This window comes from Schistocerca gregaria, chromosome 7 (assembly GCF_023897955.1).
Source record: "Schistocerca gregaria isolate iqSchGreg1 chromosome 7, iqSchGreg1.2, whole genome shotgun sequence".
Taxonomy (NCBI): Eukaryota; Metazoa; Arthropoda; class Insecta; order Orthoptera; family Acrididae; genus Schistocerca; species Schistocerca gregaria.
In genome coordinates this window covers 224,034,947-224,055,870 of record NC_064926.1, presented here as the reverse complement: position 1 = coordinate 224,055,870, position 20,924 = coordinate 224,034,947, and the positions used below count along the sequence as shown (strand labels likewise).

General features: G+C 43.2%; 1 protein-coding gene across 2 annotated transcripts in view; it reads right to left on the bottom strand.

Annotated features, from left to right (window-relative positions):
* Positions 1-18,725: 18,725 nt before the first annotated feature.
* LOC126281648 (probable 4-coumarate--CoA ligase 1) overlaps positions 18,726-20,924 on the bottom strand; it is a 142,136-nt gene continuing 139,937 nt past the window's right edge. Inside the window, exon 9 of one of the 2 annotated variants that reach the window (XM_049980786.1) lies at positions 18,726-19,139. In XM_049980786.1, the coding sequence (XP_049836743.1) occupies positions 18,997-19,139 (143 nt within the window). In that variant the 3' untranslated portion in view covers positions 18,726-18,996. The remainder of the gene's footprint in view (positions 19,140-20,924) is intronic. The other variant, XM_049980785.1, reaches the window with a different exon arrangement.

Here is a 20,924-nt window from a genome sequence, read left to right as displayed (position 1 = left end):
CAACAAAATTATAAAGATGTGGAGTATTTTTAACTGAGAGCTTGAAAGGTAGTAACTAACAGTCGAAAATGAATAATGCGTAATTTTTACATCCTATAGCAAATATTCAAAACTGGTACAACTTGACCACGGGGCTCTAGAGAAATGTAAGAACACCACACCAATACTGACCATTCACTTATCTTAGAACATAGAAGAAGTTAAAAACTATGTTTATAGCATTTGTAGATTTAGAGAAAACTTAAGACAATGTTCATTAGAATATACGGTTTTGAAATTTTGAAGATGTACGATGCAGGGATGTACGAAGACAGAAAGGTTATTTACACGTAGTACAGGAACCAGACTACGGAAAGACATATAAGGGAAGCACTGGTTGAGGTGAGAGTGAGAGAGGATTGTGCACTGTACTCATGACCGAGTAGCAAAGGATACCATGAAAAAATGTCGAAAGGACATTAAAGTTCACGGAGGACAAATAAATATTTCGTGATTTGATGACGACACTGTGATTCTTTCTGTCACAGATGTCAAAGGATATGGAAGATAAGCTGAATGGAGCGCAAAGTGTCTAGAAAAAAAGCGGTTATAAGATGAATATCCACAAGAATTAAATCAGGCAATGTTGGGAGAATTAGAATATGAAAATGAGACGCTAAAAGCAGTTCTGCAAGTTGGTCAGAAAAATAAGTGATGGTAGCCAAAACAGTCATTTAATAATTTTTGCACAATGCGGGGCCACAGTCGTAATATATTTCTTTAAAGTCAGTGCCGCTATTAGACTGTTGTTTATTTACAGTGTTACATTTACACTTACACAATCATTATTTCGACTTCAAAGTGCCATTATAAAGTGTTTTAAATTGCCCAAGATAGCATACTGTCGTATTAAAATACACTGTTAGACACATTGTCTAAGAGACGATATTTCTGGCAGAGCCTACTGCTTTGTTTCATTACTGAGTACACCATCTTGACTGAATGACAGTCTAAGTCAACTACACTCGTGAGATGGTCCTACGGGAAAATCCCCATTTCATCTCTACTTCGGAGATGCTGGGTCCCATCGCTCGTGAGCCGACTATAACACCACGTTAAAACTTGCTTAAATCCTGATAACCTGCCATTGTAGCAGCAGTAACCGATGTAACAACTGCGCTAGACACTTGTTGTCTTACAAAGGCGTTACCGATCGCAATGCCGTATTCTTCCTGCTTACATATCTCTGTATTTGAATACGCTTGCCTATATGAGTTTCTTTGGCGCTTCAGTGTGTTACGGAAGGTAACACCCAAGATGTTTGTAACATATTACACTGGTGACTGAGTTATCACAATGCGAATTTCTGAATGTACACTCCTGGAAATTGAAATAAGAACACCGTGAATTCATTGTCCCAAGAAGGGGAAACTTTGTTGACACATTCCTGGGGTCAGATACATCACATGATCACACTGACAGAACCACAGGCACATAGACACAGGCAACAGAGCATGCACAATGTCGGCACTAGTACAGTGTATATCCACCTTTCGCAGCAATGCAGGCTGCTATTCTCCCATGGAGACGATCGTAGAGATGCTGGATGTAGTCCTGTGGAACGGCTTGCCATGCCATTTCCACCTGGCGCCTCAGTTGGACCAGCGTTCGTGCTGGACGTGCAGACCGCGTGAGACGACGCTTCATCCAGTCCCAAACATGCTCAATGGGGGACAGATCCGGAGATCTTGCTGGCCAGGGTAGTTGACTTACACCTTCTAGAGCACGTTGGGTGGCACGGGATACATGCGGACGTGCATTGTCCTGTTGGAACAGCAAGTTCCCTTGCCGGTCTAGGAATGGTAGAACGATGGGTTCGATGACGGTTTGGATGTACCGTGCACTATTCAGTGTCCCCTCGACGATCACCAGAGGTGTACTTCCAGTGTAGGAGATCGCTCCCCACACCATGATGTCGGGTGTTGGCCCTGTGTGCCTCGGTCGTATGCAGTCCTGATTGTGGCGCTCACCTGCACGGCGCCAAACACGCATACGACCATCATTGGCACCAAGGCAGAAGCGACTCTCATCGCTGAAGACGACACGTCTCCATTCGTCCCTCCATTCACGCCTGTCGCGACACCACTGGAGGCGGGCTGCACGATGTTGGGGCGTGAGCGGAAGACGGCCTAACGGTGTGCGGGACCGTAGCCCAGCTTCATGGAGACGGTTGCGAATGGTCCTCGCCGATACCCCAGGAGCAACAGTGTCCATAATTTGCTGGGAAGTGGCGGTGCGGTCCCCTACGGCACTGCGTAGATCCTACGGTCTTGGCGTGCATCCGTGCGTCGCTGCTGTCCGGTCCCAGGTCGACGGGCACGTGCACCTTCCGCCGACCACTGGCGACAACATCGATGTACTGTGGAGACCTCACGCCCCACGTGTTGAGCAATTCGGCGGTACGTCCACCCGGCCTCCCGCATGCCCGCTATACGGCCTCGCTCAAAGTCCGTCAACTGCACATACGGTTCACCTCCACGCTGTCGCGGCATGCTACCAGTGTTAAAGACTGCGATGGAGCTCCGTATGGCACGGCAAACTGGCTGACACTGACGGCGGCGGTGCACAAATGCTGCGCAGCTAGCGCCATTCGACGGCCAACACCGCGGTTCCTGGTGTGTCCGCTGTGCCGTGCGTGTGATCATTGCTTGTGCAGCCCTCTCGCAGTGTCCGGAGCAAGTATGGTGGGTCTGACACACCGGTGTCAATGTGTTCTTTTTTCCATTTCCAGGAGTGTAGATTCATGAAGGTGACTGCACTGCATGGTGTTCTCGTTGTATATTTTCATAGTTATCGACTGGTCCTCAAAATACATTTGTCACGATACAATAAGGCTGAAGGAATTTTGGCGATGATAATTGCAGTTATTTGAGTTGAATTATGACGTAAGTGGTACGATTCATAGTCTGAAAGCGCTACTTTCATGTTACTAAAGCGTGGGTTTTCGAAGATTACATTGAACTCATGATCCGAGGTCAAGCCTACAACAACCCATTTACTGTTACACTCAGCTTCCACTTTTCCAGGAATACCTCCCCTTTCAAAGATGTATTATACCATGGCAGCATTTCAACAAGTTGTGCAGAGGTTACTGATAGTGGAAACTGAACCGATATCATTTCTGCATGCCCACTTGATTTTTGCTCCAAAGCATCAAGTGCACAATGAAATGCTGGTGGCTCGACAGTTGGTGAATATGTTGGCTGTATTGCAAATCCTAAGTCAGGAAACAGTCTCCGTCCTGCTCTGATATACCAAGAGCTGCATTATGAAATCCACGTGCATGCTCAATTGATTTCTGTTGCTGCTCAGATGTATCTCATATTGCATTGATTGTCAGGGAGCTGCAGTATTGATGGAGAAATAATTGAAACCATGAAAACACACACACATGGTGAATAATAATATTAATAGTAATAATAATAATAATCATTAAGAGAGAGGCTTGGTTGAATACTTAGAGTCATGTGTATGAGTTAGTTTTTTCCTGTCTGGGGGCGGAATATCTCTGATGAAACTTCTCGGTGATCAACCTTTCACTAGTGTATACTGAACACATCTGCTGAGATCACCTGATGAGTGGATGGTGCAGAGGAGTGTTGGTGATAAATAACTGGAGCGCCACCAAATTTGTGACAACTATTTTGGGCTGTGCCTGCATCGAAAGGTCCACCATCTTGGATTCTGACATTATTAGTGATGTCCTGGATCGCCATCTTAGATTTTATGAGTGGCCAACTTGAGTTCAATAACTAGCACAAGTGACCTACTACAATGTGATGCTAGGGAAAAAATCAGTTTAATACCACTCTACTGAAGCTAAGAGGTCTTCAGTAACTGCACAGGGCACTTGCAAAGGCTTTGATGTTATATCTGATAATAACTTCATATCAGCATCATTGGTGTGTTGGTGATGTAGAACTTGTACGAACCTGTTATGCAGGATCCATCCTAAAACTCTCACAGAACTCTGCAGCTCACACGTGATGAGTGAGTATCACTGCAGTATAGTGGTGTACCGGGTAATTTGTTACAATTTTTGTGGGTAGCAGGGATCAGTTTGTTAGAATTCAGCTGTAATGTAGGGTATTTTCTTCCTATTTCATTGTAACATGGGGCAATTTATTACAATTTCACTTTAACATTGTAGCAGTTTTTCTGTAGTTCAGGTGTTTTGCTGTAATATTGGGGTTTGAGCACCACTCATGTTGACGTCTTAGCTATCAGAATCGTCTGATATAAACGCATTTGGGGCGTTATTGGACGCCAGCTCTACAACCAAAATTGTGGGAGTTGTATGTACATAAGATATACGGAAATCTGGAAGAATCTGCTATAACATTACTTCGCTAGCACATATGACGTGTTGACACTCCTAAGCAGTCCCATGCTATCATGACTTTTCACAACTTTGCTCAGCAAAACACCTCCTATTCAAATGCTCTTGGCGAAGAAACCACACCTGCATTCATCGGAAATGATTTAGAAATCCTTTGGAAACACCAGATATCTGTACTGTGCTTATAGATTCATATTCTGCAGACCAATGCAACTATCCTGTTCAATGTGAGCACTTCTCTCTTGGAATATTTTATACAAGATGAAATTTAATGTTTTCAATGCTGAATTGTCTGATTTACTCTCGTTTAAGGTAACTGTTTTTCTTTGTTTTGGTTGATCTCTAACCTGATGTTTGTATACCTTAAACATGAATCTTTAGATCTTGCTTTTCATTGTGCTAACCATGGGTTTTCCGATTATTATGTGGTCGTTGTAAGCATCAGGGTGGTCTTAGGCGCATTCGTCTCAGTGTTTCTAAAGTTTCTATCCAAAATCGGATCTACAAGCCTTCAAACAGCGGATAGTAGAGGATAGCTTCTGTCAGTTATATTTATTGCCTTTCGTACTGAACTCGTGAAAGGAGTAATGCGAGAACGACTACGTGCTTACGTTTATTAAGTGCTCTCTGCCAAGAAGCTTAGCCTATGTAGTGCTGGAAATATCTGGCGTGCATCAACATAGTACCGTTCTGCTGATCATACTTTAAAATGTAGAACTAGGGAGGTTGTATGGCATAAAATCACCGCCACATCAGTCCTGTAAGTTTTGCATTCTCATCTTGTATGCATACTCAGGATTATACAGGAAATGTATTCATCTGCATGTATTTCACTTGAGAAAGGTGTAGACTGTCCTACTGGTTCAAAAAATCATATTTTTCACTTACTTTAAACTTATCAAGGGTTCGTCCAGTTCATGCCACACTTAACTGTGTGTATGTGTGTGTGTGTGTGTGTAAACGTACACGTTACGATTTCATATGGATGTTATGGTAGTAACAACCTGTCTCTAAATACTATTATATGTACTTCATAACGACACCAAACCAGTGGGTTAGTACTCTAGAACTGAGCAGTAGTAGAAATTGGTTTCTTGGACGTCACATTTAGTCATTTTCCGAGAACTTTCGTTGCAAGTGCATTAACAGTATGTTATATCACTGCAGTCCTTTCAAATTTTGCATGGTCATAGCTTCTGTAGACTCTTAAGGGGTTCTCTGGCATCTGTGTAAGTAATAACAGCATGGCATGTAAGGGTCTTGAGATATCTTGTGTGCTGTCGTTGCCTTGCGGTGTGTCCTTGGACAGGTACCTTAACTAGCTGATATATCGTTATGGAACTCCAGCGAATGATTCACTTGAACGTTGATGGTATCTACAGCACTGTGTTTTGCCAGCAAAGTGTATGGAACTCCATACAGGGGGAAAATTGTTAGGTGCTGGAAACAGATTTGGTGTTAATAACATCGCATTGCAGATGCCTAAGGGACCTAAATTATCTGCCACGAACCGTATAGAGGTGTAGCTGTAGTGCTTTTCTACCTTACCCCACGTTTGATGACTGAAAATAGCTTCTCTACAGAGGGTAGTGGGTACTTTTGCAGGTGTTGGTGAGGCATTAAATATACGAGATAGCTATTGTCCTATTCTAAAATTAGAAATGTGTTAAGTCTGAAATCATTTAGTCAACTGTGATGGCAGCACACTGTCTGTAGCAAAGAATAGGTGTTTTCCTGCACTCCAGACTGCAGGTATATGCATGTCAGTGCTGATAGACTCTGGGTACATTTAAATTTAGGATAACTGCTTTAATTCTGACAGCTAGTGAGCTTCCTTTCATTTTAAACATAGGGCAGTGTATTTTTCTTTCAGTTTCTTGCTTAAGCCAAGAGACTATTTTTGGACTTCCACCATTTTAAAATTAGCACTTGTGGACTTTCTAAAAATGTAGTCATTTTAAATTAGCGTAAGTGGGGTGGGGGAAACTGTTTAAAATTAGGACAAGTCAGTTCCAAACTTAGAGTCGTAACTGTTTAAACTGTGACATCAGAGCTCACAAAGCATGGGACTTTACTGGTGGCAAACTTCATGATGTGTTTGTCTGGTTTCCACATGAGTCTCTCCCCACTGTGATATTTGTTTAAATAATAAAGACATTGTTTCTATACAACCCCAGCAGTGGAGGCAGTTGTTTAGGCATAGCACTAGTGGACTGTAATGTCTTAAGGAAAACCAATGAAACCAATGATTATTTGAATATCTCACCACTTTAAACTTAAGACCAGATTCCATACTTAGCAAAAATGACCTGGCAGCCATGCAAGCTGTGAAAGTATCCACAAGCACCACAACCTTAATTCCATACTCAACACAAGAGATCTGAGAACCATGTAGTCTACACTAGTATTCAACAAGTCAGTAATTTGCGATTCTGATATCATAGGGACTGAGCTGTCATCTCCAAGCTCCATCTTTATGGATCATTATCTTGATTCCTAATGTCGCAGAGACGGTGCCAGTATCCCCAGACCAGATATTTTCAATTCTGACGTTGTAGGGTCTGTCTTAGGATCTCTAGAGCCTCCAACTTGCATTTTTTTAAATATCGCACCAATATGACAATGCTCCATCTTGGATTTTTAGGATTTCCCACCAAGTTACTCTTAGGACAAGTACCGTACTTCCAGTGTGACATCATATGAGAGGTGGAAAACCCAGCCTATTTTGAATTTACCACCAGTTTTTTAATTTCCACAGTATATATCAGAGTGACGGGGAAGGGGGAATCTAGCAACAGTGCACGACATCGTCGACGACATGGTATGGGAGGGGGACATCTGTCAACAATGCAGACTGTACCAGAACCCCCACAGCTATACTACAGTGGAATACAGTATATGTTTCTCATTAGGGCTGTGGAATCACTTTAGAGGCTCGATGAGATATGTTCTGCTTTCAGATAGGGAAAAATATCATCCCCATTAAATAAAAGGAGCAGCAATGACCATGGCAGAGCACAAAAAGAAAATGTTAATACAGTATTAATTAACTGCAGGAGGGTTCATGGAAACTGTTCTCCTAGTAAACGGTAATGATGGTGACTTACTGAAACCAGATGATAACAGTAGTGAAATTTTAAATTCAGATTGGAATATATGTCGCAAAGAAAGATTGAATGCCGGCGGTTCAGGCGTATTTATAGCCACAAAAATACCATTTAGTGAGATTACTGCACAATTTGGATGAAGATAAGTGTTAAAGGTGGCTCAGGCATAGTTATCGGATGCCTTTACAGATCTCCTGGCTCAGGAGCATTAGCGGAGGAACATTTCCGGGGAAAAAATTCGAGAACGTTGCACGAAAGTTTCCTTGGCATGATATATTATTAGGAGGAGACTTCAATGTATCGGCAGTAGTCTGGGGGACACAGGTACTTAGGACATGTGGTAGGGAGAGGGGATTGAGTGAAATTGTTAAAAATACCTTGACTAGTTTTTCTGAGACTCAACTCGTGAAGGTAAGATCTTTGATTTCTTTGTTGCCAGTGGGCCTGAACTTCTCGAGTTGGTTAACATAGAAAAGAGAATCAGTGATCATAAGGCCGTTACAGCATAACAGAATACGGCTGCAGGAATATAAAAAAAGGTGGGATGAGATTTCTGTGTAGCAAGTGGAATTAAAAACAGTTTTCAGATTACATGAGCAGTAAACATGAAAGATTCATCTCCAGAAATGAAAATATTGAGCATAACTGGAAAAAGTTCAGGAGTATTGTACAGTATTGTACAGTAGGCATTAGATAAATATGTGCCGAGCGTAGAGGAGGAGTCATTGTACTGCGACAGTCGGGTCAGAAAGCTGTTTCAGTGATGAAGACAGTTTCCTTGCAGATTTAAACGTGGCCAGTGCCTGGTAGACAAACAAAAGCTGAAAGAAGTTAAGACTGGGTTAAAGAGAGCCATATGTGAAGCATACAATGAATTGGAAATTAAATTTCTATCTAATAATCTGATGGAATATCCAAAGAAGTTTTGGTTTTATGTTAAATAAATAAGTAGATCAAAGCCATCTGTCCAAACAGTCTGTGACCTTAATGGTATCGATACGGAGAATGACAGTATAATAGCGCTTGCCAGGCTCTATTATAAACATACGATTAGTACGAGAGTAGCGATAATGGTAATTTTGTGCTAATATTCAGTACGATAACAACACGTGCCTTATCTGGTGACCATTAGTATTGGATGAACCTCTTGTTTATTGTCTAATCCGAATTTTTAAAATCGACACGTTTAACAGGTCCACAGAGCAACAAAATGTAATTGTATGAATGTTGACTCTGAAGTTCTAACTTCGTGGTATTGGATATCGATACCATCCTAAGGGGGCTGTTAGGCTGGTAACGGAATTGCAAGATTCCGTTCGATGTCGACAGCGGTCGCTTGGGGGTCGGGTAGACCCAATGGTGCATGCTCGCTAAGCCATAAGTCCAGCGGCTCTGTACCACGATACCACGATGTCCTCGGCCGCCGCGATGTAAGGCAGTCAGCTGCTCAGCTCCACCCTCCCCCCCCCCCCCCGGCCGAAATTCTATTTCTATAAGTCCCTCCAGAGCCTCGAGCGCCATGTACCCCACTTCGGTTTCCTTATACGCCTCCCATCCCCCACGCGGATCCTCTACCTCCTGATTCCTTTTCCCCATCTCCTCCTATTCCTCGACCATATGTGCATACACCTCCTGCCGCCTTGATCCCCCTTATCCCCTAGTTGCTCCTCTCCTCTCCAACCCTCTCACTCTGCCGCACCTTCACTGTTGTGTCCCCCCTACCCTCCATCTCTACACCATTCATTTCCTTTCCCAAGGTGGCTTCCGTCAACTCCCCCTCCCGGATGATGCTCTCTCTCCCTCCGTTTATCCCTCCCCTTCCCCTCCTCGGTCCTTTTCCTGGGCTCCCTCTCCCCCTTCCATCCTCTTTTTTCCTCACCTACCCTCTCTCTGCGTCTCTCTCTCCCCTGAGTCCCCTTTTGCATTTCCTCCCTCTGCCTTTCCCCATTCCCTCTCACGTCTGCCCTGCCCCCCCTTCTGAGTCCTTTCCCTCCATCGGTCCCCCTCCCTCTTTCGTTTTTCCTCTCCTACTCTCCTTTTTTCCCCCTCTCATCTGTCCAGGTCCTCCCCCCTCCCCCCATCTGCCCTTGGCTGTGGTGTGTCATCTTCGTGCCGACTTTTTAGTGCAATGTTTCCAGTGATTGTTAAGTGTTTTGCGTCTTTTCCAAAGTGTTGCGAATGGACATCATACTGTCGCTGGCTGTGATTTTTATATCTCTTGCGAACAGAAACCAGACTGTCGCCCTGTTTTTTAATTGTCTGTCTACTATTTTCCCTGTCTGCTTCCTGTGCATTTTATCATTGCTCACCATTTGTTTTACGTTTTAGCTTTCCACAATTTTCCGCCATTTTGCAATTTACGTCTCCGTTTTCTTGCCTGCTTTTATTGTTTCTTAGCTTCTTATGTTTTAAAAATTCTGTAGGCTTAAGAGCAGCGTACTAAGCTGCTGCCAGCCCGTCCCCTTTGGGGGGAATCGAAATTCAATAAAGGAAAAAAAAAAGCTGCTCAGCCCACTCGCGCTTGGAGCCTCTTGCTGTTGACACTTATAGACGGACTCTGTTTCTTGCTATATCATTTGTAATGAGTCTTCGTATGTTTGGAGAAATGCAAGTTAACTAAATCTTCTGTTTGCTGTGTTACTCGCTCACTGATCATTTTTGCTTCTGTCCAGCTTCCCTATGGCGACAGTTGCCGCACCACCCTGAAGCCCACCTCTCCTTTCCATTGTGTACGAAGTCGCACACGACAAGCCTCCCAGATAAGATTACGAAAGCTTGCTCATTATATTTAAAGTTAACAACCTTTTTAGATTAAAATTATTTTTATTTATTAAGTATTTCTTAAGTAATGAAGATGTATAAATAATTCACATGTGTAGTAAATAGCAATTATATTGTCATTTTGCTCACTGGGAACTTACTTTAACCTAGAAATTATTCTGCACAACTATGTTCATGATGGGTAGATCACGTAACTAATGAGGAGGTATTGAATAGAATAGGGGAGAAGAGGAGTTTGTGGCACAACTGGACTAGAAGAAGGGACCGGTTGGTAGGGCATGTTCTGAGGCATCAAGGGATCACAAATTTAGCATTGGAGGGTAAAAATCGTAGAGGGAGACCAAGAGATGAATTCTCTAAACAGATTCAGAAGGATGTAGGTTGCATTAAGTACTGGGAGATGAAGAAGCTTGCACAGGATAGAGTAGCATGGAGAGCTGCATCAAACCAGTCTCAGGACTGAAGACCACAACAACAACAACAACATGTTCACAATTACGAGTTAAACTTTTGACATGAAATGTATTTTAACTTATTGACTCAATAAGCTCCAGCGAACAGTTTACCTCAGAAATGAGATTTATAAAATGGCAGTTTCGCCTTTTATATTTTCTGATAGTAAGCGAGTAGAACGAAAATTATATTTAGTGATTGAACTGTGAGCGAAAACAGTCGCATGGCATTATACTGTTTCATGACACTGAATGAAGAGATTTTACAGACAGATTTTAGCACGTTTACATTATGTCATTACAATGTCTGCAGCTTGTTTTTGACTGTACATACATCTGTTCGCTCGCTGTCATCTTCCTATTGCTACGAGGTTGGATTTTAGCTTCACCTGGCACAGAATTTATAATTCCACCTCCTGTTCAGGCATGTTCCACGGGAAACAGAAGAAAACCGGAAGGAAAGCTTCGAAAAATATTTTATGATTTAACGAGTATTGAGTTTGATTTTGCTGACATAAAGCTTAGGACTCAGGGAAGTTAAAAGTTTTTACCAAGTCACCTTTTAAAACACAATTCACTTCTGTTATATTTCGTTAAACACAATCTACAATATAACTCATCTCTTCAGTGGAGACTAATAACAATCTTTTAATGAGAGAAGAATTGTTGTCAATAATTGTAGTGAAAATTGTACTTAATAACTGTATGTGTAATTTAAGTGCGTGTCTTAACTGGACTGGCTACCTTTTGCGGAACTGCCAAAGGTTACGAGAGCGAAGTTCTATTGTCTGTTTTAAACATTTTACGCTCGTACTTGACTATATTTTTAAAATCTGAACTTTGAAATCACTTTTATAATATTGCGCAGGACAGAAAATCATGTTGAGAAATGACTTACCAATTCCGATACCTTGTTCATATTTAGGCAATATTCCACATTTCTTTGATCTAAATGAATTCAGCAAGTTTGCCTTTCTGTAAATTTAACATAGTTAAATTACAGTATTCCGTGGGGACAGGAAGTTCAATACAGCTAAAGGCTTTCAAATCTGTGCAGATATGTCTTGATGGCAACAGTAAAGAGAAAGACATCAGAAACGAAGATTTCAGGTACCCGATATTACTTAGTAATGCTGGTGGTGACACATCCTTCTGGTGTTCACAGCCAAAGGAAGGAGAGTTTATGCTCTCCTCTTCTCCGCAGTCCTACACTACTGGCCATTAAAATTGCTACACCAAGAAGAAATGCAGATGATAAACGGGTATTCATTGGACACATATATTATACTAGAACTGACATGTGATTACATTTTCACGCAAGTTGGGTGCATAGATCCTGAGAAATTAGTACCCAGAACAACCACCTCTGGCCATAATAACGGCCTTGATACGCCTGGGCATTGAGTCAGAGCTTGGATGGCGTGTACAGGTACAGCTGCCCATGCACCTTCAACACGATACCACAGTTCATCAAGAGTAGTGACTGGCATATTGTGACGAGCATGTTGGAAAGCCACCATTGACCAGACGTTTTCAATTGGTGAGAGATCTGGAGAATGTGCTGGCCAGGGCAGCAGTCGAACATTTTCTGTATCCAGAAAGGCCCGTACAGGTCCTGCAATATGCGGTCGTGCATTATCCTGCTGAAATGTAGGGTTTCGGAGGGATCGAATGAAGGGTAAAGCCACGGGTCGTAACACATCTTAAATGTAACGTCCACTGTTCAAAGTGCCGTCAACGTGAACAAGAGGTGACCGAGACGTGTAACCAATGGTACTCCATACCATCACGCTGGGTGATACGTCAGTATGGCGATGACGAATACACGCTTCCGATGTGCGTTCACCGCGATGTAGCCGAACACGGATGCGACCATCATGATGCTGTAAACAGAACCTGGATTCATCCGAAAAAATGACATTTTGCCATTCGTGCACCCAGGTTCGTAGTTGAGTACACCATCGCAGGCGCTCCTGTCTGTGATACAGCGTCAAGGGTAACCGCAGCCATGGTCTCTGAGCTGATAGTCCATGCTGCTGCAAACGTCGTCGAACTGTTCGTGCAGATTGTTGTTGTCTTGCAAACGTCCACATCTGTTGACTCAGGGACCGAGACGTGGCTGCACGATCCGTTACAGCCATGCGGATAAGATGTCTGTCATCTCGACTGCTAGTGATACGAGGCCTTTGGGATCTAGCACGGCGTTCCGTATTACCCTCCTGAAGCCACCGATTCCATATTCTGCTAACAGTCATTGGATCTCGACCAACACGAGCAGCAATGTCGCGATACCATAAACCGCAATCGCGATAGGCTACAATGTGACCTTTATCAAAGTCGGAAACTTGATGGTACGCATTTCTCATCCTTAGACGAGGCATCACAAGAACGTTTCACCAGGCAACTCCGGTCAACTGCTCTTTGTGTACGAGAGATCGGTTGTAAACTTTCCTCATGTCAGCACGTTGTAGGTGTCGCCACCGGCGCCAACCTTGGGTGAATGCTCTGAAAAGTTAATCATTTACATATCACAGCATCTTCTTCCTGTCGGTTAAATTTCGCATCTGTAGCACGTCATCGTCGTGTTGTAGCAAGTTTAATGGCCAGTAGTGTATAAAGGAGATAGTATGATGGTGATACGTTGGACGCGCTATTCATTAAACACCATGCGGAAAATAACTACAAAAAAAGTGCAATGAGCCTACAGTAACAAGGTTTGGTCAGTATCACTAGTGTTATCACGGGGTAGTATCTTCCCCTAGTCACTTGCTCAGCTCTACATTCATTATTACACTCTTTCCTAACGAGATTCTGTATATAAAAAAAAAATTCCCAGAGGTATTGTGAGAATTGGGCACAAACTGATATTCATACAGGTATCGACATAGTATGAAAAACTGTAAATTTTGGCCGCCGATGGTTGAATGTGTGACGCTGCAGCATAATTTCACCGCTCAGCTGGCAAGGATAATAAACAGGATACGCCTCAATATCAGGACATAAAATCTTTTTCCGCGTAATCAATTGGACAGTAACTGTGCCTCCAGACAGGTGCGTGAACAATACAGGCAGATGTCAGCATTTGAGAGAGGACGCGCCGTGGGGCTCAAAGAATCCGGTTGGAATAATCAACTAATCGCTTGACATTTGAATAGGAGCGATGGCACTGTTCGGCGATATTGGCAGAAATGGGTGAACCATGTCCGGACACAGCTTTAAGACGCGGTCGACCTAGACAGTCGACAGAGAGTGAGGGCCGACCAATCGTCAGAGAGGCACTCAGAGCCCCGGATTCATCGTCACCGTCATTCCGACGTGCAAGCTGGTGCTTCAGTGACAGCAAGAACCATTAATAGGCGGCTCACAGAAATGAGGCTGAGCTCACTGCGCCCTTGGTCCGACTAACATTTACCTCTGTACACCAAGTCGACAGCTCGTAGTCTAGTGGCTAGCGTAGTTGCCTCTGGATCACGTGGTCCCGGGTTCGATTCCCGGCCAGGTCGAGGATTTTCTCTGGCTGGACACTGGCTGTTTGTGTTGTTCTCATCATTTCATCGTCACTATCATCATTTGTGACAGTGTGGCAGTCTGTCCTTATGGACACTCGATGATATCCTCTACTCTCAAAGTTGTTGTTATAACATAAATGGAAGTGCTTGAATGTTTGGGACTGCCTGACTGCAGTTGAAGAACTGCTTGAACCTCCATACAGAATGAACTCGGAGGGACAGACTCTCGTTTTAGAAGAATGCCTGCCATCAACCATTCGATCTATTTATCCAGGGAAGAGATGCCCATCGTCCACTTCGTGTACGAGAATAGCAGCGCGTACACAAAGAAAACGATGAAAGCACTGGATGAACATTTGCCGAGAATTGTCAGCGTTGGAATCTTCGCCGGCCGGTGTGACCGAGCGGTTCTAGGCGCTTCCGTCTGAAAACGCGTGACCGCTACGGTCGCAGGTTCGAATCCTGCCTCGGGCATGGATGTGTGTGATGTCCTTAGGGTAGTTAGGTTTAAGTAGTTCTAAGTCTAGGGGACTGATGACCTCAGTAGTTAAGTCCCATAGTGCTTAGAGGCATTTGAACCATTTATATCGCATTCGGAGGAAGCGGAAAAAGATCATCCGCTAAGTCACAACGCGGACGAGTGGGTGTGTTGAGTGATCGTAGTGGATAGTCCTTGAAGAGGATTGTGACGAAAAATATGGGGGCGATAGCTGCAAAAGAACTGAATATTGCACTCGCTTACCCTGCCAGCGCTACATCAACACGAAGGAAATCACAGGGCGAGCTGGAAATCCAAAACCACTCATCAGTGATGCAATTGCCCGTAACAGGAAAATGTGTTGCCGAAGCCATAAAACCAGGACTCTTGATTAATGGAAGAGTGTCATTTGGTAGGACGTGGCGTGTTGCGCACAGTTTTGAACTAGTGTTCGAGTTTATGTCCTAAGAGTGAAGCATGGTGAGGGGCCGGCGCTGATTCAGGCAGCTCTGTAGTCGTATTCATTCGATACTCTGCAAGGTCGCATTAGTAGCAAGGATTACGTGGCCATTTCGGCCGATTAGGTCCATTCCATGGTACAATGTATGTTCCCCAATGGTTCTGCTACGTTCCAAGACAATGCGGCTCCTGTTTAGACAGCTGACATCGCGCAGGACTGGTTTTGTGAGCACGAGGGTGAGCTGTCTCATCTCTCCTGATCGCTAGTCATCAGATCTCAATGTTACTGAGCCTTCGTCGCCTTCCTTGGAGAGCAGATGTGTGAGCGCTATACCACTCCATCATCTTTACCTGAACTTGACACTATTTTGGAGGAAGAAGGATATGATTCCCTTCAAACCATACAGGACCATCATTATTTATCCTTTCCGAAACAAACGGGTGTTTTAAATGACATCAAGTTTCCTAGACCATATTAGGCGTGGTAATGTGTTTTATTTTTGGTGGAGAAATATTTTTGTCCACCATCTGTATGTCTACAAGAAGTCTGCAACAAGTACTCTCTTTTTACTATGCGCCTCTTGTCTTGAGGAATGCTTTTAGGTAGATATGTGCAACTTACCTTTTGAAAACCGCTCGTAATTCCTGTATACATGGTCAATCACCTAAAACTTGCATCACAAATATTGTGGAAATGGAAGGTGCTATTCAGAGTGATTTTCAAAGAAGGATTGGTAGTCAGGGGCTCGTATTTATAGCCAATAAACAGGTTGCAATAACACTTAGAAAGTATGTTTTTTGTGTATACACACTTTTTTAAATGGAACAATGCCTATTGATATAAACACACTGAAAACAGGGTAAATTAGAATGTCAGTGCTGTTAGTTGCAGGATTCTATTGAAAGTCGTTTACGAGATGTCGCATTTTGTAAAGTTTCCACAAGGACAATTGTTTGTCCTTTTCAACCTGAGTATTTACTAGGCACAATTTTGTTATGTTTGATTACAGTGTGCTTGTGTGTTTCATGAGTGTACTGCGACTTGCTAGTCAGTATGTGACAGTTTAAACACTAGGTCTTGATAGGACGATCGGATTTACCGATGCAGAAAAGGCCGACATGTTCATGGCGTATGGAGGATGTAGGATCACTGCAGTTAGTCGTTATACGGTGTATCAGACAAGATATCCCAATAAACATCAACCATCTCGGCAGTTATTTATCGGCCTCTTCGACCAATTACGTGAAAGTGTAACACCTAGACAACGTAATAGAAGGAAGCAAGCGATGATATAAGAGGGGCAATTAACGTTCTTGTTACTGTTGCAGTTGAGGTGCACGTTAGCTATCGCGCAATCGCAACTTTTGTACATGGGCATTAAGACAGGATACTCCAGATGTATCATGTAACTTGTTTAGTGATGAAGCCACATTTACCAGTAATGGCCAGGTAAAAAGCCGTCAGGGGGAACGTATGATGTAGGATAGTGAACCTTAGCTGATAGGCCCGTTTTTCGTAGACAGAACACTGAACGCGCCTAAGTATCGCAGCCTCCTAATATACTATCTTCCACGGATACTAGATAACGTTCCTCTGCAGACTAGGAGAAACCTGTGGCACCAAAATGATGGCTGTGCAGCCCGTAGTACACGAATTACTACAGCATGTCTTCACAAATTATTTACAAGTCGTTGGACTGGGCGCATAGGACCTGTGCCTTGGCCGGTCCATTCCCCGGATTTGACGCCTATAGACTCTTTCTGTGGGGAAAGCTGAAAAACGCTGTGTGCAAGGACATACCGGCTACACTCGATGATGTATTACTGTAACCGTCGCTGAAGTGTTAGCACGTGTGCAGCTGTGATTCCGTACCAGAGCGGAAGCCTGTACTGCCGCTGCCGGTGGTCAGTTTGAACACAATCTGTGACGGTCAGTTGTCTCGTTACTGGTCACAATCCACTTCAGTAGAGTATGCACCTGTCTAGTTATCTGGTGTGTGCCACCACATGTATTGTACAAGTGTCGGTGTGGGAAAGTTTCAAAATACGGTATCTCGTAAACCACTCACAATAGAAACCTCCAACAAACACCCCTGATATTCTAATTTACCCTTCGTTTAGTTTATTAGTGTCAATAAGCATTGTTTCATTTAAAAAGTGTATGTTTGCACAAACACACAGTTTCTAAGTATTATTACTATCTGTTAATTGGCTAACAATACGAGCCCCTGATCATCGATCCATTCTGTGCAGACTGCAGATCAATAGTTCTTTCCATTTCTGCAACATTTGCGGTCCAAGTTTTAGCTGACTGACCCTGTATCTGAATTACTTCAGCTGTTCTCTAATTATAACACCATGGCATGTTGAATTTGCTTGTAAAATGATCCACGGATGAGTAGAAGTGCTATTAAGTATACATAGTCCTCTTTTGTCGAAAAACAATGGCGAGAACATACGTCAAGTGAGGGAAAATTTCATACGAAAACAATAACCGCAGTTTGTCGACATTGGTATAAAACTATTGATCAGACTGTTGACACCATTTCAATATTGTTGACGCGACACTGTATTTGGTCCATATACTGTAAGAATTTCAGAGCGAATCTATGCTGTTTAGTCGTTGTATTTGCGAGATTAATACGGATAGTGCAGTCGCGCGTACTTCACCGTTTTCTCCAATTGCCGTGCCATTTCATTCCCGGACTGTGATGCATCTGTTATCAATATCTGTAGGAAACGCAGAACATGTATTCTCTCCCGACATTGCGTCAGTGGTGTTCCGCAACAGTCTTAGCGTCGGACGACATGTATAACTTACTTTTTGAAGTCCCCCGTACATTTTTACCGGTCTGGTTTGGGAAGGATGGGACAGGTCGGCGTCCATGACTTTATAACTGGAACGGTGCTGGTATTATCCTTAAGTAATTTGAAGAAGCCACGGAAAACCTAAATCACGGTGGTTGCATGTAGATTGTAACCTCCACCCTAAATTCAGTAATAGGTAGAGCGTAGACTTTTAGAAAAGTTAACAAGATGCATCATGGCCTGTATACAAGGATTTTGCTAAAGTTGAGGCAGTTGCTACTTATGTTGTTGACAGTATCATCCCGACGTAATGGTGCTTTTCTGCTCCTCGAGACATGCCTCGTGAAATAGTTACGCAACGTTGTTTTGTATTATGTAAGTGCAACTTTGATGTTGCTACTGCGAAGCTTCAAGGCAGACACGTCTTTTCTGCATTTACATATGTAATTCGGAGGCCACCTTACGTTGGACATCTTTTGGACGCGAGTGTTCTGCGAAACGAGGCCCCACAATCAGGTCATGTAATAAAGTGAACCGACGTGACATTTATCTACACTTTTAGATATCGATCCAGTCGTATAAGATTTTGGATTCCCTTGTAGGCAAGGAGCATGGCGAATCGGGCACGAACACCATATTCGCCATCATTATAATCCTCACATTAATCGTCATCTGTGCTGCAGATGGCGACTGTTAGATCCTAATTGTAACATCCAAACCTCCACTATTTGTGGAATAATTATTTCTGAGTCAGCTGTATGTATGCTTTATTTTCAGTGTAGTGGAGTGGAGAAGAATACCAGTCGCTTCTGTAATGGGCAGGTCAAGGAGTGTGGAGTTTACATTAATGAATAAACTGCACTTATAGACAATGACGACTTTAATAAGGAAACCAGAGATGTGTTAATCACTTCGTAACATGAGTAATGCTTTGATACCACAGTAGAGTACTAGGGAGCGCTCCTGACTCGTCACTGACTACTTGTGTGTGCTCTCAGATCACAGGCTGATACGACGGCTGCCGTCACTGCGCCGTCTGCTCGGCCTGTGCGGTGAGAGTCTGCAGGAGGTTCGCCCTCTTCACTTTGCCCACCACCGTCCTAGGGATGGATGACACAAAGTGGACGCCGCCCCGTAGGTGCTTGTACGGGTAGCTGGACAGCTTGTCTGGAACACACACACACAGGGTGTCGTTTCGTCGTTGCTTTTCAGGCAAACAAATTTATGGTTATATTTTTTGTATATTTAATGCAATAAGACTGACATGCATCACATATCGCATAAATATAGTTAAAAAACGGATTACGCCAATTAGTTAGGAAGGAAACGTATTTTGATTAATGCACTACCATTGACATACATTTCTCACAATATGGCAAGCATACAACAGTAACGCTAAAAGGACCAAAATAAATTTCCCAGTTCATCATTAACCTCTTTTCGTCCACTACTGGATACAAAGCTATTCCAAGATCCTGCACACGTTACCGTCATCTGCTTTTGGCAACCATATTTGTTATGCTTATTTTTATATTTTTAATCAATTTCCATGAGATCAACTTCTAGCTCTTTTCTCATCACGTGGGATCCAATACATTCTTCGTCCATCTCCCATCCCTTGTCTCACTGCATGACCAGCCCCTTTCCATTTATTTATTCAAAGGTCATTAACAGCATCTGGCTCTAAATGGAATCGATGGTAACATGTAAAAATTTGTGTCGGATTGAGCCTCGAATCCGGATCTCCCGCTTGACTCCAGCGACCGCTTTGACCGCTTCGGCCATTCGAGTACGCTTCCCATCCTACAAAAATCCCAGCCTGTTACACACTGCTAGCACGGCGTCGGAACCCATGAACGCCTTACTCGCCATTTCGGATTGAATTGATTTTTGGTCGACTTCACCTTATACAGGGTGTTACAAAAAGGTATGGCCAAACTTTCAGGAAACATTCCTCACACACAAATAAAGAAAAGATGTTATGTGGACATTTGTCCGGAAACGCTTAATTTCCATGTTTAGAGCTCATTTTAGTTTCTTTCTTCTACCTACGCTCACTGGAGCACGTGTCCATGATTTCATACTCTACCTGTGCTGCTAGAACATGTGCCTTTACAAGTACCACAGAGCTCCTGCACATTTCAGGCGAAGTGTTCGTACGCTTCTCAACAACAGATTCGGTGACCGATGGATTGGTAGAGGCGGACCAATTCCATGGCCTCCACGCTCTCCTGACCTCGACGCTCTTGACTTTCATTTGTGGGGGCATCTGAAAGCTCTTGTCTACGCAACCCCGGTACCAAATGTAGAGGCTCTTCGTGCTCGTATTGTGGACGGCTGTGATACAATACGCCATTCTCCAGGGCTGCATCAGCGCATCAGGGGTTCCATGCGACGGAGGGTGGATGCATGTATCCTCGCTAACGGAGGGCATTTTGAACATTTCCTGTAACAAGGTGATTGAAGTCACGCTGGTACGTTCGTTTGCCGTGTGTTTCCATTCCATGATTAATGTGATTTGGAGAGAAGTAATAAAATGAGCTCTAACATGGAAAGTAAGCGTTTCTGGACACATGTCCACATGACATATTTTATTTCTTTGTGTGTGAGGAATGTTTCCTGAATGTTTGGCCGTACCTTTTAGTAACACCCTATATATATATATATATATTCTTTCGGACAAGTGTAGCATTTGTAGATTTACATAAGCTTTTTGACGATGTTGACTGGATACACTTTTTGAAATTCTGAAGATACCAGCTATAAAATACACAGGGCGTAAGTTTACCTATGATTTCTGTTGAAATCAGACTGTAGTTATAAGATTAAAAAGGAATGAAAGGGACGTAGTAATTGAGACAGGCGGGAGATATAACTCTAGCCTAACCGCAATTTTATTCAATCTGTACCTCGATGAAACAGTAAAGAAAACCAAGGGTGAGAGGTGAACAA